Consider the following 23,743-nt stretch of genomic DNA (forward strand, 5'->3'; position numbering starts at 1 on the left):
AACTCGGTCACTCCAGATCTTCAGTCAGCTTTAATGACATCTAAAGTTCATAATGACCTCTAAAGCTATCCAGCCACTCCTGATGCTAACAAACCTGAACTTCTCCTTCCATGATTCCCAGCAGGTGAATCAGATCCTCCTTTGACAGTTCAGGAGTTTCTGCTTTCGGAGGTTTTTGCATCATTTCAGACCTGTCCTTTTCCTCCTTTGGGACCTTGATCCTCTTCATGGCCTTCATGGTGAATGGTATCCTCTTCTCGTTCTGCTTGGTGATGCCTTTATGCTGCTGAAAGATCCCGTCCTCTGGACCTTCTGCAGTGCAGCTCCTGGATCGCATTTTATACCTGAGAACAGATAAAAGTCACAATAAATTAAACAGAAACATGTTTGAGGACTCTGGAAGGTCTCTGAACCACGACTGGACTCGTGTTTCTGGACACGTGTTTCCTTTTTGGTGGGTGTGAGACTAGTGTTCCTTCGTTCTCCTGCAAGCCCCCTTTCTGTATTGAATGAGAATGTTCATTAGTAGTTTATTTTAAGACATATGTGACAGATGGTTAGTTCAGTGCATAGAATGCTGACATATTGGATAATTTTATATTCTGTAAGATAATTTGCTGTCACCGTAATTGTTTCTTATCATGATTATTTATGTTTACTGTTTCAGACTGTTGTCAGTGCTGTTAACGATGATCAACAACCAAGATTAAAGATTTGGACCTACATCAAAGGACGCATCTTAGCCTCTTCCTGTATTCTAACCGATGCACCATATTGATAGCCACCTCACCTGGAAAGAACCAAACCCTCCTTAACACATAGTGTGGATGAGGTTTTGATTCAGAGGTGATTTTTTATGACAGAACATCAGTAAAACACATTTTAAACAGTAAGGCAGACAAAGCCCCAGGAAAACATCTCAGCATTACCCGAGAACCCAAACTAAACATCTCATCTGGTTCTGCTGCTTCTGACACACCAGACCAGAACCAGGGCGCTGATCTTGGCTCCTCCCAGTTTGCAGCATAAAGAACTTTATTTTCTTGGTGACTCCTGAGGAGCGCCTCTGGTTCTCCTCCTGCAGCTGAAGCCTGGACTCCTCCCTCGGAGCAGCTGCTCTGAGCTGATGACCTATTTATACCGTCTGTAAATATCAGGACAATAATAACAGGAGATTCTGGTGACCCGGAGAACCGGGATGCGTCTAAATCTGGAACATTCCTCTGATATTAAAGCATCATTTATTTCTTATATTCTTGAAGAAAAAACATTTAGAAGCTGTTGTAGGACAAGCGTCAACTTCTTCACCTCTACGTAAGCCTCTAGGGATCACATGATCTAGAACGGGTCACCAACTCGAGGGCTACCCTATACGAAGGTCGTTACTGGGCCTGTGCAGAGCTGAATAACTCCATTCAGGTGTGGCAGAGCAGGAAACACAGAAAACTAGCAGGATGGTAGTCCTCGAGGACTGGAGTTGGTGACACCTGATCTAGAAGATCATCAGAACCTTCAGGTCTGGTGTAGAAGGTGCAGCTGAAGAATAAACACGAGGGACAGCTGGTGGGTTTCCCACGAGAAGGAAGATCCAAAAATACGAGCAGCTGCTGGACTTTGGCAGGTTTCAGAGGTCCATGAAGATCAGCAGACTCCTCTTCATGTTAGACCAGCGGACCAGGCCTGGTCCTGGAGCTCCATATCATGCGGGCTGTAGATGTTTGCTGCTTCAGACCACTCCATCAGCTTTGATGTATTACCTAATGAAGCCTGAGGAGCAGGTCTAGGACCTCCTCTGTTCACTAGAAGATCCAGTTTGACCAGAACCTGATATTCTGGCTCTGCTAGGAAAATATCCCCGAACCAAGAGCAGCAGATAAAACCCGGTTGTGATGGACTCAAAGGTTTCATTCAATTTCAGCTGTAAAACCTGGTTTGTTTATCCTGCTCAAGGTCATAAACTCAAACATCTCCGTGTTCCTCCACAGAAGTCAGCCAGAAAAGAAGACGATGATGACGTTCGAGTCCCATCTGACCGCTGAGATTGTTGAAAATATTGTTATTTACTTTTGCAGCCTGGTTGAAGTCCAGAAGTGCAGCAGACCCATCAGACCAGCAGTTTCTGTGGGTGATTCCAGAACTTTCGCGAGCAACAAAACAACGTGGGATGTTTAAACTTCACGTGACTGCAGTGTGACTGTGTGATCAGCTGTTTGAGCAGATAAACAAATGATGTTAGGGGATCAGCAGGCTGCTGGGGAACCAGATCTGTGACATGGTGTTGGAGATGACCTCATGGTTCACGACTGCAGCTTTAACTCGTTGGTCTTCCTCACTCTCTATTCACAGCAAAAATGGTGGAGGTGACCTGTTCAGGAGCTGCAGGTCACCATAGCTCCTTCATCCGGCATGTGAGAGGTTCCAGCTGGATGGAGACTAAACTTTCTTCCTGGTGGAGCAGAAGACCTCAGAACACCAGGAAGAGAAGGAGGCCAGGTCCAGGAGACCATGTTGGTAAAGGAAACCAGGAGACCAGGTGAAGGTGATGACCCAGGTAACCGGAGGATGTCAGTAAATGTAAATATTTTATTGTTTTTAAATTCTTTTCAATCTGTTTGTTTAAAAAAACTCGTTTGGGAAAAAGTTTCTGTTTTAAAAGCTTCAGTTAAAAATGAATGTCATTAAATGTCAAATAAGCAGTTTTTATCCAGCCTAACCCCCCAAGGCGCTTTATAACACAAGAGTTACATGCCGATGAGCCACAGCTGCCCTGGGCTGGATCAGGGTTAAAGCTGGAAGCTCCTGGTTCTGGGCCCAGAGCGACTCACCTGGTCCAGTCCAGATCTCAGGGCTCCTCCCACAGCATCACAAACCTTCTTCTTCTTCTTCTCTTTGTCCAACACTGAGGAGACCCAGCAGAGCGTCTGAAGGCTCCAGACCCCGTTCTGTTGGGGAGTAGACTGGGTTTCTCCTCAGCCTGTCAGCGGTCTTCAGCCGTGACTCTGCGCTAAATTTAACTGGTGTTGTCATTCTGAGGGTAGCTCCAACCACGCTGCCTGCTGGTGCCCCCCCAGCTCTGCTGTTCCTCTCAGCCAGGGCCAGATTAACACTTTGTTGTACCCTGGGCAACAATATTCAAGGGCCCCATCATCACGACCCAAGGATCACCATAATGTGGTCGCATACAGAATATTTTACTGTAATATGCAGTAAATATACTCAATACTTGAATGCCTGACATCACGTAACCCGCTCAGGGTAACCTTTGACCCACCTCGTGTGGACTGACCAATGAGGAGAGGGTCTTAACTTGAGGCCTTCTCTTCATTGGTCAGTCTGCATGAGAATGACTCTCAACTGACGTTCAGTCATAGGCAGCGAAGCGTCTCTGCAGCGCAAAAGCCCGGGTGGACAGTTTGTTTAATGTAGGGTGATCATATTTCCATTTCCAAAAAAGAGGACAGGGGATTTGTGCCTATGATGTCACACTATGGCAACGCCACACAAACCACATTGGGACCCATTTTTTGTAAGAACTAAATTAATATCAGATTCTGCCAATAAAAGGGCTCTAAAACAATTCATATGTAAATATTTTGCATATTTATTGCAAAATCTAATTTTTCTGCTTTAGTGCTGCAACAAGGTTTTATTAATAATAAATTATTATACCTTTTGTTTTACTACAGCATTGGTAAGCTTCCTGTGCACAGATTATTAAGGATGCTTGTTTCAGCTGTGAGATTAGACGATAGGATCAATGAAAAAATAAATTGTCCCACACTCCATGGAAACTTTCAGAGAATCCACAAATAGTGGCTTTCAAATAGTTTTGTTACTTTTTGCAAGTTTAGAAAAGCAGCAGACGAGACAGCATGTCTGATAATTTAGTTTTTCATCTGATAATATTAGAACATGTCAGTAATGTCTGAGGGGCTTTTATAAACACTGTATAACTAACACTCCTGGAGAGGGTATGGATTACACAGAGGCTTCTGGGGAGCCCAGTTGTAGGGGTGGGGGGGGGGGGGGTGTCATTTTGCCTTGGCCCCCAAAATGTCTTGAAACGGCCCTGGGTGTGTGACTGAGTTTTGAAGGTGATCTGAACTGTATCAGATGTATGAATATGACATGTGTATAACTTATTGTTTTATACAGGTAAAAACTTGTAGTGGAGATAAATCTACCTACATTTTACTTTTCAACACTTAGTTTTGTTTTCTTTTATTTATTTAACTATTTTCCTGTCCTGTCTGTCTCTCATCTTCCTGCATCTCCTCTAAACTCTCCAGAAAAACTGCTGCCTGGATTCTTACTTCTTCACCTCATCAGTTACTTTTGAGCAGATCAAAGGGATCTCCTGACCGCAAAGCGGAGAGCGCGTTTCGATGCTGCGTCAGTGAGGTGAAATCACCGCAGCACAGGTGATGAGCTCTGCAGCAGCAGAGCGCTTCAGGCACAAATAAGACAGAAAGTAGAGAACATGTGCGGACATGAACGATCGTGTGTTAATTATAGATTTTTGTTGCGCCACTCTGAGAATGGACCGTGCGCTGGAAGGTCCATTCTCAAAGTGGCCCAGTCAGTTCATTAAGCCAATCATAAAAAATGTTTCCTATATAAGGAACCCAGCAAATTGCATCGAGTCACTGACTAGTGTCAGTGACTTTACAGCAATCCTCATACAAAGCAAGCATAAAGCGACAGTGGAGAGGAAAACTCCCTTTTAACAAGAAGAAACCTCCAGAGGATCCTGGCTCAGTATAAGCAGCCATCCTCCACGACTCACTGGGGACAGAGAAGACAGAGCACGCACGCACGCACGCACGCCACACACACACACACACACACACACACACACACACACACACACACACACACACACACACACACACACACACAGTAGCGGTTTTAGGCACGGGCAGACAGGGCAGTTGCCCGGGGCGGCATTTTTTCATGACACAAAAGGGGCGCACAAGCGCTGAGTATAAAAAAAAAAGGAAATCTGCGCCACACCGAGGTTTTCTATTATCTGTCATATGACAGTGTCTGGATTGGAAACAGCAAGTTGGCGCCCCCTGCAGCTGCAGGCGCTCCTGCTGACTGAGAACGTTCACGTGCACCGTGTGTCTATGAAGAACAGGAAGGGGAGGGGTGCGGCGGGGGAATTCACCTCTGCGTCTTTCCCAAATGAAATGAGCGTGCAGGGGCTGAATCAACTGTATTAACATGGCTAAAGTCAATCACATCTAGATGTTCTTCCATATTTCATTCATAATATCATAAACACAGGCCTATCATTCTTTCTGTTTTCTCTGAATTGTGTGAAATGGCCGAATAAAAAAAGGAAAAACAAAACGATTTTGTGGTCACCCCCCCATCAAGGTCAAATTGTTTAGTCCTGACTAAAGGAAACTTACGGAGTCAAGAGCCAAACAGAAGAGATGAACATAAAAAGGCTAAAACCACCAGGTGCCCCATTCAGGGGGAAAAGGAAAAAAAAGAAAAAAGAGGAGAAAGATAAAGGTATGTAGCTCTCATGATGCATGTTTTCAATTTTTTGAACCAGTTAACTGGGATTTTAATGGTTAAATGTGGTCAACTAACTGCTAACAGAGCTAATAGGGATGAAATATTGAAACGAATATTCAAATGGTTCGAAAAAAGTCCTTGAATCGTTTTTTACTGATTCAAACTAGGATTTGTTAAATGCTCACTGCAGCCTGTGGCCTGCCTGAACAACAACAAACACATGTTGATCATGTTCACATAATAAATAAAACAACTCTACAAGCAGAAGAAAACACCACAGTCACCACTAACTATCCTGTTTATTTATTGCAGATGGCTGCGCTGATTATTTTTTACATGATTTGTTCTGTAAAAGTTGGTATTTTTGGTAGTCTACAGTTTTTTTATGTCAGTTTAAATTAAAATTTCAGAGGCAATTCTGAAATATTATGGATCACGAGATCTATTGGAGATCTACCCCAACTTTTGGACTGCTCTGCCAGTCACTGTGGCTCAAGCTGAGAGGAGCTTTTCAAAACTTGATCAAGTCATGCCTGAGGTCACCTATGTTTCAGGGGCGGCTCACTAACCTGGCTCTGATTAGTATCAATCACTCAGTAGGGGAGCAGATTTCATGTGATGACATTATTGATGACGTTGCATCAAGGTTAGGTTTTAATTTTAGTTTGTGTTTTCTATTCTAAGTGCAATGCTGTAGTGATTATCTTTAGTTTGTTATGTGTGAAATATTTTTGCTATGTAGAATATTTATTATCTATTATGTTCATATATTCTTAATATTTAGTTATTGTTTGTTTTTGTATATTTGATTCTATATATTTTGATACAGTATATAATGTATATTGCTGTACATTCTGACAACTTCATAGTAATTAATGTAAATATGTGCTACTTAGAAAAATGAATGTTCAATAGTCGTTCTAATAAAACATGCCTGTTTGTAGAAAACATGCGTGTGTTCATGCAGGTGGGGTGGTGGTGCTGGTGGGGGGGGGGGGGGGGGCGCTCAAAGGGGGCCTCGCCCGGGGAGTAATTCGATGTAGAACCGCCACTGCACACACACACACACACACACACTCTAATCTGGGCTGCACTTAAATGTGTGGAACACAGAAAAAAAATCTGAATAGTTATTTCTGATTCTAATGGATTACTCTGAGTTTTTCATGCAGGCTGGACATGAAAATAGTCTCCTACACGTACCTCCTGCATTAGTTTCTGATAGAAAATAGACGGTGGATCTCTAGGATTAGAAAAGCCTGACAGATCTACGTCGCACTGTCACTTAACATTAATGGACCCACCCACCTTGACTCATGAGGAAGGCTGTTGTTTTTTAGTGTCCAGGCTAGTAGAAGCTAAGTGTTAGCATTAGCAACAACATCACAGAACAGAACTCCTTCAGGCTTGTGTTATTTGTGAATATGAAACATCTAAGTTGCAGAACAAACTGAGTCAGTGGTAAAATCACATTGTTCTTAACTGGGAGAGAATAGGCACTAAGGTTAAAGTTTGACTAGAATCATTACATTTTACACATTTAATCTACTGATTTATGTATATAATTTCTTAAAACCGCTTGAAGTGAGTAAACGTGTAAATATTTTACAGGAGGAAAAATATCGAGTTATATATATCGTACACTGGAATTCAGCAAAAAGATATTGAGATATAAGTTTTGGTCCATATCACCCAGCCCTACCATGAGGGTAATCATAGATACGTATATAAACAAATGTATTATGTATGTATGTAAACATATGCTTATATACATATCTATGAGCGTAATCATCTGGTAGTGGATTTAAATGCATCATGAATTTTGATTAACATGATTGATTATTTCTGTGAACAGGAATTAATTACTGGTAATATTGTGGCTGATAGGATATATTTAATTATTTTAGATTCATTATAAATAAAAGTGCATGTGAGACATTTGAGACATGCGTCTTTAGATAGATATTGTAAGTTTAGGATTTTTTAAAATGTTTTAGTATTTTTTGGTCCATGCTCCAACATTTCTGAAATGAGACCATTGGTTTAAAACAAAATAATAAACCAAGCCAAACATTTAATTTCCTGTGATTGATTTCTTACGCACTGGAACCTTGGCATAAATACTTGACATAACAGATTTTTTTAATGGCAGGCATTTTTTTGTTTTATCGTGTGTTGTAATAAAACTAAATTGCTATTTTTCTTACCTAAATTTATAGCAAACCAAGCAGTCCAGTCAACTTTCTCACCCCATTTTAGACAAATAACATCTAATATGGGTCAACAGAATTGGTTGGTTACGCAAGAAGTGTTTAAAATAAAAGATCAGAGTCAGGTTGATTTTAAAAATATTAAATAAACAAATACAACTAAAAAAAACAATGACGATGTGTTCAATGATCAAATAAAAGCTGTTTTTTGTCGAAGGTCACTTTTCTTATTTGACTTGAAGATTTCTCTTTACACACAACTTTGGATGACTTTGTACACACAATGAAAAAACACAGAGAACCTCACACGTAAAGCTAATCCACACAGCTCAAGCTAAACCAAATGTACCAAAAAAGTCACAAACATCAATTATTTTTGTCTAAATTTACCAAATTCACTCATATATATAATATTTTCAGCCTGACAGAGAGGCCCAACAACACAGCAGAAAAATACATTTTTGGTGAGAAATAAAAGCTCCTTAGAAAAAGAGTGCTGCTTGAGCTAACCTCCATCGCAGCATCCCTCAGACGTTTTATCTTTGAGATGTTTTCACATGAGAGGACAGTCAATTCCTCCAGAAGAGAGGAAACTGGAAAACCGGTGAAAAGAAAGGGAGTGAAATAAATAAAAGCATCCTGTTTACAGCTCTGTGGGGCTGTTTGTGAATTCAGTAGAAATGATTTTCTATAAAAAGTCACAAGCTTTGCTGGGAGCTGAACAAAGGAACAAAAAGTGATAACTGCTCATAAACCCATTCACTTGTGACAATTTTTCTTTGTTACACGAGTAATAATAGATTTTATAACAATGTGTTTTAGTTCAGTTAAATGGAATACAACTCAGTGTTTTCTGTCTGGCCTGAGAAAAGTGAAACACAATGTCCGACTGGGACGTAGCCAGGGGTGGACTGGGACCAAAATTTGGCCCTGGCATTTTTATGAATCGTCTGCCCTCGGCAGGGGAGGTTGCTGCTCACGACTCGTCTATCCCACCAAATGTGGGGGGAGGGACGGGGTGTTGTATGTGCTGCTTCGCGGACTTGTCTCTATAACCGCATGTGAGACGGGGGCTTGGTGTGGGACGGCCCAAGCTGGGCAAGTGGCCCACTTGGCTAAGCGGCCCACCGGGACGGTGCCAGAGTGCCAGATAGGCCAGTCCACCCCTGGACGTAGCTGTAGCTCCCACCTGTGTCTGCCACCCTGCCCCCTGAGATTCTTCATGGCCAAGTATAAAGCACTCGGTCAGGACATAATATGTGGACTCAGATAAAGCAGAAGTAGCTCTTCTGGCGATTATTATACAAGCCACACTTAGTATTTATTCAGTTCGAATAAATAAATTCAAAGTCGAAGCTCAGGATCATAACGTTTTTGCCCTGTTAGTCATTCATACAAAACATACAGCCTTGCTATCACTGTGCCAGGCACGCCAGTGATAGCAATGAGATCCAATCTCCAGCCAGAAAAGTTTGTTCTAGTTTAGCAAAATTAACAAATATAGAATTCCAACGTCAGTTGGAGTTTACCTGCTGGTCAAAAAACAAACAAACTAATAAATAATTACATAATATTTATCATCATTAAAATAATGTGTATTATTAGTTGCAGTTATAAAATATTAGTATTAAAATATTAGTAAAGTAAGAATAACATTTTACGTAAAACATTTACGTGAAAAATGTTGATGTGTCTCGCCTGCTTTTAAAATTATTTTCAATTAATTTTGTCATGTCGGAACTTAATTTATCGTCATTCTTGGTCTTCTGTCGGACAAGTTTCGCGGAAGAGCAAACACATACGTCACTTTCTCCTCCCGTGAATCGCTCCACATGTGAAACTGATCGTTAACTCGTGTCGTTGTTGCTGTTTTCTGCAGCTTAGAAGACTAATTCTCATTTTATGATCATCCCTGGCAGGAGTATGGATTCGGCAGAGGAAGACTCGCAGCTGGATGAGGAGTCAGAGGAGGAACACATCGAATTATCGGATGGAGAAATACGTTTGTTGACGCAGCCATTTGAAGACAGGAGAACCGATGGACAGCTACCCTTGACGGAGGAATGAACACACACCATGCAGGCACCATTCAGTGGGGACCGGGCTTAACCGTAGCAGCACCACGCCCTATTATTAACACATGCACATTAATCACAGCTGTAAGAGCACAACCAATCAACAGAATTTAACACCCCCACTTGCTCTTATACAGTGAACTCCTTCTCCACTATGACAATTGGCATTCACATTCCAAACAAATATTTCCCGAACCTATCCATCTTGGCCTTTGTTACAGGCTTTGTTAAAATATCTGCAACCATTTCTGTTGTTGGACAATACTCAATAGTTATCTTTCCATCATTCAGCATAGATCTAATAAAGTGGTACTTTATGTCTATGTGTTTACTTCTCTGTCGACAGACTGGATTCTTAGACAAAGCAATAGCACCTTGATTATCTCCAAAGATTTTTACAGGCACATAACACTCATCAGTCAACAAGTTTAGCAGTTGTAAAGATATAAACTCTCCTGTACTGTGGCAGCTAGAGCTATATATTCTGCTTCACATGTTGATAACGCAACATGTTGCTGTTTCTTGGTCCTCCATGAGATAGAACCACTTTTGTTTAAGCTAAAACAATAACCTGTAGTGCTGCATCTGTCGGTGCGATCTGAAGCCCAATCTGCATCACTATAAGCTTCAAGTTCAAGCTTTCCTTCACTTTTTGTATAGCACAGCTCTTGATTTATTGTCCCTTTTAGGTATCTTAACACATGTTTTGCAGCTGTTAAGTGTTGCTCTTTGGGTTTAGACAGATACTGGGAAAGTTTCCTAACAATCCAACATATGTCAGGCCTTGTACAGGTCATTACGTAGATCAAACTGCCGACCATTTCCCGATACCTTCTTGCATCAACGGAGTCACCTTCATCATCAAAATGCATCTTTTGTTCACACGGAGTAGATCTTGCTTTACAGTCAGACATACCAAATCTTTCCAATATTTTTGTTATGAAACTCGTTTGGTTCATCTTTATCTCTCCTTTCTGTGTAAAATCAACACCCAAGAACGTTTTTAAATTACCAAGATCTTTCATCTTAAACATTTTTGTTAACATGTCTTTCACTTCTTCAAGTGACTTTGTATCCTTTGATGCAATAAGGAGATCATCAACCCAGATTAACAGATGAATTTGTCCATATTTTGTTTGTTTACTGTAGACACAATGATCTGCTTCATTCTGTATAAAACCGTTTTTACAAAGACAATCATGCAGCATTTTGTTCCAGTTCCGCCCAAACTGCTTTAGACCATATAAGGACTTTTTCAACCGTCACACAAGCTTTTTACCCATGTCAGACTTGATTTCAAAGCCTTCAGGTTGCTCAATGTACATTTCACAGTCAATGGGAGCATTCAGATATGCTGTTTTTACATCCATCTGATGTAACTGCAAGTCATTGTGTGCAGCAAGCTGCATTAATGTGCGTACAGAAGTCATATCAGCTGTTGGAGAAAATGTTTCTTTGTAATCTATTCCTGCTTTTTGACTATATCCTTTCGCTGCATATCTGGCCTCATATGTCTCTGTTGAATCAGCATTTTCTTTAATAGCATAAATCCATCTGCCCCCCACTATGGATTTACCTTCTGGTAGTGTAGTTAAAGTGAACGTGTTGTTTTCTTCTAAGGACTTCACTTCTTCTTGCATTGCACGTACCCACATTTCAGACTTTGATGAGGTTATAGTCTCCTTGTATGTGTGTGTGATATTGCTTAGCATCTTGTAACAATAATCATCAATTGATTCCTCGTCTACCTCCACTCTATATACTATAATCATTCAGGTACTCTGGACGTTTCCTCTCCCTCTTAGGATAACGTCTACCGTGACTTTCTTCGATTTGAATGTTGTTTTCTGGTTCCGAGGCCTCAATCTCTGTCTCAGGTTTCACTTCAGGATCTTGTTTAGTCATTGACTCTTTAGATACGGAAGGGATAAGCCTCTCCCCAAATACACCATCATCGGTTAAAATCTCATCAGTCTGCGTTGAATATTCAACCACAGTCTTGGTTACAAACTTCACTAACCTGTGCTTCAGTACCTTTCCTGTTTCTGGGTGGTAAACCAAATATGCTGGGCTGTTTCTATCATAGCCAACAAAGATTCCAGTTTCACTTCTGGAGTCCAACTTTTTCTTATCATGCTTGTATGCATGGCAAACTGATCCAAAGGTTCTCATTTTTGACAGGTCAGGTTGTCTTCCTGTTAGCATGTAGTATGGGGTTTGGCCTAGACGCATGTTAAAGCATCTGTTCCGGATAACTGCAGCTGTCATCACAGCATATGTCCACAGCTGTTTTGGCAGGTTACTCTGTAGCAGCATGCATCTCCCCATATCAAATAAAGTTCTCCAACTCCTCTCAACCGTCCCATTTTGATGGGGTGAATGTGGTGCTGAGGTTTCATGTTTTATTGCAGGTTTACCAAGCAATGACTGAAACTCATTGGAAGTGAATTCTGTTCCATTGTCTGACCTCAACCGTTTTATTTTCCCATAAGGGACAGTGCCAGCAATAAACTTTTCTGTTGCTTTAACAGTACCACTTTTTGCTTTGAGAAAATAAACAAACATTGCGCCTGAATAATCATCTGTGAACGCTAACGCATATCTGAAACCATCTTTAGCCTCTGGGCTTATAGGGCCAGCTAGGTCTGTGTGCACCAACTCCAGTGCTTCTTTAGCTCTCGCATCAGGCTCTCTGCTTCTAGTCTGAACAAACTTTCCTTGTATACAGGTTTCACGGTTTAGATGAGATAGATCAGTTTTACCTCTGATTTTCATTCCTTTGGTTACATTCTCTAACTTTGACACGTCATCATAATTGCAATGACCAAGTATCTCATGCCATGTTTGAATATCAAAACATCCATAACATTCTTCATTATAGTCATTCTTGCTATTTATAGTGTTCAGATAGTACAGTCGCCCGTAATCTTTAATGTCAAACCTGGTGCCGTCTTTGTGGATCAGCTGGTTGCTTCCCTCCTTGAAGTGGATCTCAGCTCCATTGGTGGTCGCAGCTTTGACCGAAAAGATGTCCTGCGGGAACGTGGGGATGTAGAGCGCCCACTGCAGTGTCGCCGACACAGGACGTCCCTTGCTGTCCCTCAGGCAGACCACGGCCTCGCCTCGTTTGTGTGCGACGCCACTCGTTCGCTTCCCATCAGCCAGCTCCATGAAATGCTTCTCCGGGAGGAAGGTGTCATCAAAGCTTCTAAACTTCTCGATGTCGGTGATGATGTGGGAAGTTGCTCCTGTGTCGACCATCAGACCTCTTTCTTTCACTCCGTTCGTGACGCTGTCGCTGATCTTGAAGGCAAATGTGTGACATTCTTCATCAGCTGCGTGTTTTGCGTCATCTCTCCTTTTCCGTCTGCAGTTCGAGTCTCTGTGAGTGGGGCTCCGGCAAAATGTACACCGCTGTTTCTGCTGGCCGCATTCTCGTGCTTTATGCCCCGTCTGGCCGCAGGTGTAGCATCTGAACTGAGTAAAATCTCTTTTCCCCCTCATCCTCACACTCGAACCTCCAGCTTTCATAACAGCATCACCGTTGCAGGAGGAATTCAAATTTTCAGTGCTCTCATAACTTCTTAACTTTGTTTTAAATGCACTAAATGTTTTCTTGTCATTACTTTGTGTTATATGAATGGCAAATGGCTTAAATGCTTCTGGTAACCCCTTCAGAACCATTGCAATCAGCAGTCCGTCGCTTAACGTCTCTCCTGCATTTCTCAGTGCTGTTATTGCAGTCTCTGCGCGGATGATATAATCAGGGACAGTCTCATTATTTGCTTTCCTCAGTGACGTCAGCTCAGTATACAAACTGATCACTCGGGGGTTTCCTTTGTTCGCATAATAATCACGCAGTATCTGCAGGGCTTTTCTTCCATCATCTGGGGCGTCTCTCATTATGAGGGAAAGACTCTTATCGTCCAAAAACTGGATTAATTCCGCGTATGCTTCCTCATTCTTTGAGGCGTCGTCGTCATCATCATCTGCTCCGCCCTCGCCTGGCTCATCTGAGCGTAGGATTGTTTCCTTAAGTCCCAGCAGCCGCAGGTGACCCAAAAACTTTGTCTCCCACAACTCATAATTTTTCTCATCTCCGTCGAAACACAATCGTTGCCATAGGTTTCCACTTTCCTTTCTGGGCCCATAACCTGTTGACGAAGCCATTTGAAGACAGGAGAACCGACGGACAGCTACCCTTGACGGAGGAATGAACACACACCATGCAGGCACCATTCATTGGGGACCGGGCTTAACCGTAGCAGCACCACGCCCTTTTATTAACACATGCACATTAATCACAGCTGTAAGAGCACAACCAATCAACTTAAAGTTTTATGCTAACTTTGACTTAAGCTAGCTGCACCAAAGCACCCGTTTTATGTGTTCCATACTAGTAATCCATCGGATCATGAATTGTTTGCTAACTGGTCAGGCTTTGTGTTGAAACCATCGACATATATACGGTTGAAACGGGAACAAGAAACAACGATGATGGGAATGACGTAATTAAGTCAAGAGTTATTTAAAAATATTTCTATGAACTTTGTGTTTAGCATCTCTAAAGGGTTGCTCAAACCCGGGATGAACGTCCTGGTGGATAAAAGCAAGACGTTCGTCAATAATGTGGTGAGTAATTAAGGTCAGAGTAGTCATTATGCTGTTTTATAATGAAAAAATATATATACTTGTACTTTTTTTTGTATCTAATAGTTAAATCCTGCGTTTTGACAAAGAACAGAATAGAAACTCGCTCCCTTTATTGTCTCAGTGGGAAAATGTCACAACTGGAGCAGACAGGATTGTAAAACAGTAAGATTAAAGCGTAAACAATAAGAAAACATACAACGGTATTGCTTAAAACATTAAAAATACGTAGGAATCCAAAGATGATGTGTTCTAAACAATCTAAATATTTCTTTGTTTTCTTTCCTCTCCGTGGCAGTTTGCATAACACATTTGTTTTCCTTCAGGAGGGATTGAAACTCTTGTCTTGCGGAGCTGCATAAAGGTCTGGCCTGGGTGGAAAGGTTAGACATGACCAACCCACCTGCTGATGAAGTTCTCACCAACGCTGAAGGGAAAGTTTCTGCTGTGTCCAACGGAGAACTCAACGCCGATGATGATTTCCAAAGAGAAATGTTCTTGTAAGTTACAGTTGAGGTGCAGTGAATGTCAGCTGGTGGCCTACAGGCCACATCCAGCCCACCAGACTTTTCCACTTGCCCCCCGGCTCTTTGGCCCCTAACTTCCTACAAGTGGGCGACTTTAAAGTTTAGCAACAAGTTTCATTCCCAAATATCAATAATTGTTTATGTTCTTCAAACACGACTAAAACCACAGTAAAACAGTGTTGATGGAAAATAAAACCATTTCAAATGTTAATAATTTAAGATACAATAATACTTAAACTTTATTTTAGAAGAGCGTCTGGCCCTCATGGTGTCTGCTGACCTTGTCCATACGTAGCCATTAAAGACGAATATCCGCCCTCTGAAAAAATAACGTCCACACCGCCTCGTTTGTATAATCAGTCATGTGTCTACTTCCTAAATGATTCGTGCACCAACGCGGGGTCTCGTTTTATGAGCTAGGTAGTGATGCTGGACCCACCACTACACGTGACCGCATAAGTGCATTGTTAGGCACATTGATAGGCGTGCCAGACTTGTAGGCGGCAGTCTTCCTGCTCAACTTCAACATAACATGAAACATGGCGCCTATCTCGTTTGTGCGGACCGATTAGGAGGCAGAATGGCTCTTAAATGTAGTTTTATAACTAGTTTAACTACTAGTTAAATGTAGTTTGATAATGCGAGCTCAGCTCTGAGGGCATCCATGTTGTAATGTAAACACAGGTCGCACATGGGCAGTCAGCATTTTTGTCACAGTGATGTGAAACCTAAAACTCCGGATTTCTGTCCACACAGAAACGGGGGAAACATGGAAAATGCAAATCTTCATTTCAGCTGGAGCTTTTAAAACGATTAGTTTTTATTGTGTAAATCTGTGTTTTCGTGTGGATGACGGGCCAAATCGTAGGAAAATATCTTCGCTTTGGGAGATGTCCGGCTACGTGTGGACAGGGCCTTAGTTGAGGACCCCTGGTCTAAAGCTTCATATTTAGAAGTATTTAGAAGTACTCCGATATTGATTCTGTAGTTTACGAGTAACCAGTATAGAGATTTAAGATCCGGAGTGATGTGCTCAGGTCTCTTGGTTCTTGTTAAGACTCTAGCAGCAGCATTCTGAATAAGCTGCAGTTGCTTCCCAGCTTTTTTTTTGTCAAGACCAGTCAGAAGACCATTGCAATAGTCCAGCCTACTGGAGATGAACGTATGAATGAGTTTCTCTAGGTCTTGTCTGGACATGAAACCCCTGAGTTGTGCTACTTGGTGAAGATGATAAAACACTGATCTAGTTAGCCTTAATGTGACCAGTGAAGCTCAGGTCTGAATCAAATATTTAGTTTATCTACAGTAACAGAACTCTGATGAAGACAATCTGTCGAAACGCCAGTTCTGTTTGTTTTGCACCCAATAAAGTACTAAGTACCAGTTTGCTCCAGCCATACTTTATTCTCTACATTTAGTTTGTCTACATTACCGTGAACAGTAGAGAAGTGGTTTGCGTCATCTCTCCTTTTTCGTCTGCAGTTCCGAGTCTCGTGAGTGGGGCTCCCTCAGGCAGGGTGACTCCGTTGCCAGTTCATGTCTGACCAGGAAGTATTGGTAAAAAAAATGACGTAAAAATCTCTTCACCTGCCAACAGCTCTGCGTCACCTTCTTCATGGGCTGAACTTCATTTCCACTTTGCTCATAATTGGATACAGATTAAAGAAAATGTGGTATGAAACTGTTGAGGCTACCAAACGATGCTAACCGTGTAAACAGTGTAAGTTGGTTTTGGGATGTGAGTTCATGACTGAGTACACAAAACTCCTTCATTGTCCCTAAATGACCAAAAACGATTCAGTGTCGAGATTTACGACGGATGATCCGGCTCCACAGAAAGGCCGAGTTGTACAAAATGTAAACATAATTTTTTTGTCCGGTTCAAAAACGCTGCACAGCTAAATGGTGATTCAACTAAAAGTTTATATGATGTCTGTGATTCTGTTCACACACAGCTATCGTCAGGCTCAAGCTACAGTCCTGAACGCGCTGCCTCTCCTAAACGAACATGACATAGCCACCAAGAGGCCCGATGACTACTTTGCAGAGATGGCCAAATCAGATCAGCACATGCAAAAGGTGAGTGAGTGCTGCATGATTACATCATGTGTTCGGTGATTTAATGCTAGATTTTACTTACTCGTCTGAACAGGTTCTGTTCGCGGGAAGATGAAGGGACGCTCATGAAGGTGGACTGAACCTGGATCATAACCCCTGTGATGCCCCCAGAGACCTGAAAAAGATAAATGCACTATTAGCTGCAGCCAGTGAGGCCCTACATCATTTTGTTATGATGGAAACTCACGGTCGACAGCCATTTTCTCCGGGGGTTTCCTGCATGTGGTGGTATCAGCGAGGACATGAACTAAAAGAAAACCAATGACATCGTATTTTTAGCACATAAAACATTTAAAGAGCAAGTCACCCCCTACCATAGTATTACTCCACTCCCACTTAGTGATGTGTCGGTCGCGAACTTTGAAGTGAAAGACGGGCGCCGTCCCCTTCCCTCTTGCTTTGGTGAAAGCTACAGGCGATTGGTCAACATGTGTAACTGCGTGTCCACTGTCCACACACACAGCACATGCGGGTGGAGGGAGACGAGAGGGAATGAGGAGGAGGAAAAAGGCGAGCGAGAGAGGAGTGTTGCGTTTGTAATCAGGCAGCGGAGGCAACGTCTCGGTTCAACACTTTATTTAAGCTTTACAGCAGTACACCATCTTGTTAACTCACTCGCTCTTCTTCTCCTTCCCCTTTTCCTTTTCCAGCCTCTTTAGCGGCACCCCTGGTCTGACAGAGTAACAGCATGTAATAATTTGCCTCCATTACTATAGAACTTCATAAACACAACATCTCCCCCTTTACTCAAAAATAATATTCACTCCTTTGCAGCACAACATGAAACATTCAACAGCATTTTAAACCTGAGGCAATTAGTAACTTCAGAACAGTTTTATATATCCTCATACAGAACTGTAATGGCAAAGCAATCCGGACCCCGGATCAACCCTGAATCAAAGGAACAAAACATCTGCGTTCTTCTCAGCTGATCAAAAGTCACAACTAGGATTAAAGATAGGTAATGAAACTCAAATACACTTTCCATTCACAGTCATTTCTCACATCTGCATATTTCTCCATTGTTACCTCTGAACTACTTCATAATAAAGTCTTTTGTCCATCTTGGTGGTTGTCTGTCCCTCTGCAACGTGGGACGTGTAGCTGTCTTTGTTAAGCTGATGTTCTCCGCCTCTGTATCAGCTCCTTGTGTGTGTTTTGCGTTCTCTGGGACGAGTGGCGTGCGGCATTCCATCTTCTCCCATCGCTGAGGACGAAAGAACTCTCACCTGTCTGCTGCTGTACCTCCAGCGGCTTGGTGTACTGTGGCTCTCCTTTTCCCACATGGAATGGCTTTCGTACTCTCACTGAAGCACCCACAGTCACTTTAGTAGGTTTAGCACCTCTTCCTGTCTGTATAAAGTGCATTTCTTTTCTGTGTCAATGTCACTTTGGACCTGATGTGGTCATATTGTCCAGCATCCTTCGGTGGTGGCAGGATATTGAGTTTAGTCCGCATGGCTCTTCCTCTGAGGAGCTGGAAAGGGGACTCACCGGTTTTAGCATGGGGGGGTCGCTCGATAAGTTTGAAGCAGTTCTGTGACCACAGTTTTCCATGGTCGCTGAGTAGCTTGTGCTGTCTGTATGGAGTCCTTCAGTACTTTATTAAAGTGCTCCACACCCCCATTTGCTTGAGGATGATAGATGCTTGTCCTGATGTGTTTAATGCCCCTTTCAGCAACAAACTCAGCAAACGCAGCGGAGGTGAACTGCGGACCATTATCAGTCGTAATTTCATGAGGGTTCCCTTCGCGGGCGAAAATAGAAGGCAGGAATGCAATCACTGTCGCCGTTGAGGCGTTTGGTGTGAATGCGACTTCCGGCCACTTACTGAAATAGTCAATTAGTGTGATGCAAACCTGCAGTCATAGGTTCCTTGTTCAAACGGACCAACCAAGTCGACAGCAACATGTTGAAACGGCCCCTCTGGGAATTTGATGGGTTGTAACAGTGCAGGTGAAGCAGCTGCTGTTCTGTCACATGACTGGCAGGTTGTGCATGTGGACAATATATCGTGGACCAGCTCATCCATGTGTGGCCACCAATATAGGTCTCTCAGCCGTTGGTTGGTACGGACTATGCCTTGATGTCCTTCATGGGCCAGGTGCACTACTTTCCCTCGCAGAGATTTGGGAACGATCAGCCGTGTTCCTCTAAACATCAGCGGTGACTCCGTTGCCAGTTCATGTCTGACCAGGAAGTAGGGTTTGACATCGTCTGGTAAGGGTTTGCTTACTTTCGGTCAGCCCGAGAGGATGATCGGTCTTAGTTTTGTTAATTCAGGACAGTCTTCACATTCTGCTTTGAAGTCTGCCAGTGGAAGCGCTTTTAGCTGAGGAGAAATTTCAGCAATCTCTGTGATTAGGTCCTGCTCAAAGTCTTCCTTTGTGTTTGTGGTATGCAGGGGAACACGAGACATACAGTCAGCTATAATATTTTGGCTTCCTGGACGGTACTCTAAGTCATACTGGAAACACATCAGTCTGGCAGACCAACGTGCTGTCCTCATGCCAGCTCTGTTCATCCCCTTAGTACTTAACAGGGTGGTGAGGGCCTGGAGATCAGTTCTCAGAGTAAACTTGCGTCCCCATATGTACGTCCTCCATCTTTCGACGGCCCATACGCAGGCGAGAGCTTCTTTTTCAATTGTTGAATATTTCTTCTCGGCTGGGGACAGGGTGCGGGAACCAAAAGCAACAACCCGTTCCTCATTGTTTGAGTTTGTCTGGGTCAGAAAAGCTCCAAGACCATAATCTGACGCATCAGTGGTGATGAACGTTGGCAGATTTGGGTTGAAGATTGCCAGTGCTGGGCTTTTTAGTAGCATTTCCTTCAGTTTGTTGAAGCTTTCGTTTGCTGCGTCAGTCCACTGAAGTTCAGCTGCCTGACTTGTCCGAAGTAGCTCACGGAGTGGTTCCACCACAGTTGCATAGTTCGGTAGGAATTTGCTAAACCACGAAGTCAAGCCTAAGAAGGAACGAAGGGCAGCCATGTCCTTTGGAGCAGGAGCTTTGGCGATGGCAGTCAGGTGGTCTGGGCTGGGGCTCAGGCCATCCTTAGAGATGACGTGTCCCAAGAACGGAATAGATGTCTGTCCAAATGAACTTTTGTTGAAGTTGATCTGCAGACCGACATCTTTCAGGCATTGGAGGACAGCTTGCAACCGTTCATCATGCTCTTCTCTGGAATGCCCATACACTATTATGTCATCCAAGTAGTTCTGTACTCCTGCCTGGCCTCTTAGGACTGTTTCCATCATCTTTTGGAAGGCAGAGGGGGCTGAAGCAAGTCCAAACGGGACTCGGGTAAACTGGAAGAGTCCTTCATGGGTTATGAATGCTGTGAGGCTTCGGCTATCAAGGTGAAGAGTGAGTTGGTGATAAGCTGAACTTAAATCAATCTGGCTGAAATGTGTAGCCCCAGCCAGCTGTGCGAACAAATCCTCCATATGAGGAAGAGGGTAACAGTCCATAATCACACTCGTTAGGTTCACGCAGATCCACACAAAGTCTTAAGCCTCCCTTACTTTTTCTTCCAACCGCTAGAGGGCTCACCCATTCAGCTGCATCCACCGGTTCGATGATGCCTGCTTGGAGTAGCCGTTTCAATTCAGCCGACACCTCCTCACGTATGCTGAGAGGTAGGCGCCGCAGTTTTTGACGAACTGGCGGTACTGTCTTGTTCACTTGGACTTTGCGGATGAACCCTTTAACAGCTCCAAGATTATGGGAAGAAGGAGAATCAATGTTATTCACCATACATGTTTGTTTACTGGCTGGTGATCCTCTTGCAGGATCCTCTCTTTTACTGATAACTTTTCCAGCAATGATATCAATGTTGAGTGCTTTAAGTCCAACCCCAGCAAAGGTGATCCATCTTTAACTATGAAGAATGATCCTGGCACTTTTCTGTCATTGTTTGCAACCCTCACTGAAGTCTGTAGGCAGCCAACGACAGGCAAGTCACCTTTTGCATAAGTGACGAGCTTAACTTTCGGTTCAGTCAAAGCACAGGGTGCAAAATGTTCTTTGTAAATTGCTTCTGGAAGGATAGATACTGAAGCTCCTGTATCCACAGTTAACTCCAGGACCTGAGAGTGTCCCTGTGGTGTTTCAATGTTCATTTTGCATGTAATCTTGTCACCTGCTGCAGTCATCCGTTTGTGATCATCCACATATAAAACTGTAAATTCAGGGACGATTACTTCCCTGACCACTGCTACAGCTGATTTACAAACTCTGGCAAAGTGTCCATTTTTGCTGCATTTATCACATTTCACTTTTGCTGCTGGACAGTTTTTATCATTAGCCAGGTGTTTCTCGGATCCACATCTGAAACAATGACGCTGTTGCACTTTATCACTTGCCTTTTTGTGCCATTCTTTAGATGTAGGTCCCCGAGCTTGAGCTGGTCGCGCTCCCCTTTTACCCCGAAGACGTGCGTCCTTCACCTCCACAGCTTGTACTGCCGCAGTCTGAGCTGTGGATGCAGCGGAGAGGAGTGTAGCATTCTTGACTGCAGCCTCCACCTGACACGCAATAGTAACTGCCTTGTCCAATGTAAGGTCCTCCTCCAGCAGCAATTTATCTTTAACAACACTGAGAGTAGCATTAGCAACAAGTTGATCCCGAATCATCTCACATTCCATCGCTCCAAAACCACATGGCACAGCTAACGCTCTGAGGGCGGCAACATACTGGGTCACAGTTTCATCAGCCCGCTGAACTCGCTGTCTGAATGTGTGCCTGCATGCCACTACATTCACTTTAGGGACAAAGTGTTTTTCAAACGCCGTCATGGCGTCTTCAAACGTAGTACCTTGATTCGGCAGTATGTAGAACAGTCGTTGTCCCTCTGGTCCCAAACAATGTAATAAGACGGCTCGTCGTCTCGCCTCCGCACTTTTCTGTCTTCATAAACACAACAGAGAGTGCGACAAAGACTGTGAGAAAATGAGCGCCAGCAGTCGGAAAGTGGAGATTTCTTATAGTGTTCAGTTATTAAATCCATAGAAATGATAAATATTTGATATATTGCATTTTTTTTACATTAGTAAATCATTTTACATATAGTTTAGCATTATTTTAGTTGTAAATATACTTTACGCAACAGAAAATCTAAGGAGCCACTTCCTGTTTGAAAAAGCAACAAATGCTGTTGCCTAGCAGACCGAGAGGGCGAAGCCACTAACAAATACACACACACAGGCTAACAACCACATTGTGACATCATATTAGGGCTGCAACAAACGATTATTTGGATAATCGATTAATCGGATGGGGTCTCGACACGATTAATCGATTAATCGGATTACATGGGGACATTTTTAAAAACTGCTAGGGAAACATTATTTCTCTCCTTCCTTCACTTTATTAAACACATTATTAGAAAACAGTTCAATAGCAGAAAAACAACATGCCATCACCTAAATTGTCTTATAAGGTGTATAGACAGAGACCCTAAGCTACACCTATCTGTGACCTAAAATGCTTGGTCCAAGTTAAACAGCTTAAAGAGCAAGTCAACCCCTACCAGAGTCTAACTCCACTCCCACTTCATGTTTGAAAAATGCAACACATGCTGTTGCCTGGCAGACCAAGAGGGCGGAGCCGCTAACAAATACACACACAGGCTCACGACAGCATCGTTACATCATAATGTACCAGTTTACATCATAGCATACCTCTTAGCCAATAGCGGTGGCAGATTTAAATTAAAATACAGTGCAGAGTTTTTACCTGACAACGGCACAACACTGCCAGTTTTAGGCAGAATATTTAAATTTTAACTAAGATGCACTTAAGTGCCAAATTATTGATGACACGTGTCTGCAGCACGATTAGACACACATTTATATAGTTTATCAGCAAAAAAAAAGTTTATTTGGGGGTCACTTGCTCTTTAAGGGCAATTCTCATCTGTTTTGTTTGATCGCATCTGTAAACATTTATTATAATTGGGGATGTCAAACAACTAATTTTTAAATGTAATTAAACATAGGCTGTGAATTAATCAAAATTAATCACTATTTCCAAAAATGACTGAAAAAATACCAAATAAAACAAAAGTAAATGAATGCCATCCTCCTTGCGATGATGCCCTGGGCAACTGCCATAAAGTCACATCAAGAAATGCTGCTGATCATTCCAATGATCCCAAACAGACTCACATTAGGCCACATGAAAGCAACTGAACCCAAAAATATATTAACCAGTATATAACTGCACTCTCACACAACACGACTGCAGCAACAGTTAGGACTCCTCCCTCCCTTTTAAAAGCGTTTTCGCTTCCGAGGACATTGTGGTTGTAAAACCACATGGCCCTGGTGTGATCAACCAGTTTCTGCGGGAATGTGACGGCGGAACCGGTTCGCAGCAGCATGAGTCGTCCGTCCCCCCCCCCCCGTTTATCTAATAGCGTTGCGCTTACGATTTTATACTCTTTTTTTTACGAGCTTAGGGCATGTCTAGCCTGTGTAATAATTCGGGGCTTGGGTGAATCACTTTTGAAAAGTTTTTAACTTACCCGGACACCGAGCTCTCTCCTTCCTCGCTGATGATTCGGCATGCTTGCGTTTAAGATGCTGCATCATCACCGTAGTACTCCCGTGCCATGCTAAGTCTGACCTACA

General features: G+C 42.8%; 1 protein-coding gene, 1 long non-coding RNA gene and 1 pseudogene across 2 annotated transcripts in view; 2 read left to right on the forward strand and 1 right to left on the reverse strand.

Annotated features, from left to right (window-relative positions):
• LOC139063282 (uncharacterized) overlaps positions 1-2,471 on the forward strand; it is a 15,135-nt gene extending 12,664 nt beyond the window's left edge. The window contains exon 4 of the long non-coding RNA XR_011516635.1: positions 2,347-2,471. This is a non-coding gene — a long non-coding RNA (uncharacterized lncRNA). The remainder of the gene's footprint in view (positions 1-2,346) is intronic.
• LOC139063246 (filamin-A-interacting protein 1-like) overlaps positions 1-2,998 on the reverse strand; it is a 15,252-nt gene extending 12,254 nt beyond the window's left edge. The window contains exons 1-2 of the mRNA XM_070544551.1: positions 2,826-2,998; positions 95-344 (exon numbers count right to left, since the gene is read on the reverse strand). Coding sequence (XP_070400652.1) covers positions 95-337 — 243 coding nt within the window. The 5' untranslated portion in view covers positions 338-344; positions 2,826-2,998. The remainder of the gene's footprint in view (positions 1-94; positions 345-2,825) is intronic.
• Positions 2,999-14,261: 11,263 nt separating this feature from the next.
• Positions 14,262-17,396, forward strand: LOC139063274 (probable rRNA-processing protein EBP2; annotated as a pseudogene).
• The last annotated feature ends 6,347 nt before the right edge of the window (positions 17,397-23,743 follow it).

Source organism: Nothobranchius furzeri, chromosome 2 (assembly GCF_043380555.1).
Source record: "Nothobranchius furzeri strain GRZ-AD chromosome 2, NfurGRZ-RIMD1, whole genome shotgun sequence".
Lineage (NCBI taxonomy): Eukaryota > Metazoa > Chordata > Actinopteri > Cyprinodontiformes > Nothobranchiidae > Nothobranchius > Nothobranchius furzeri.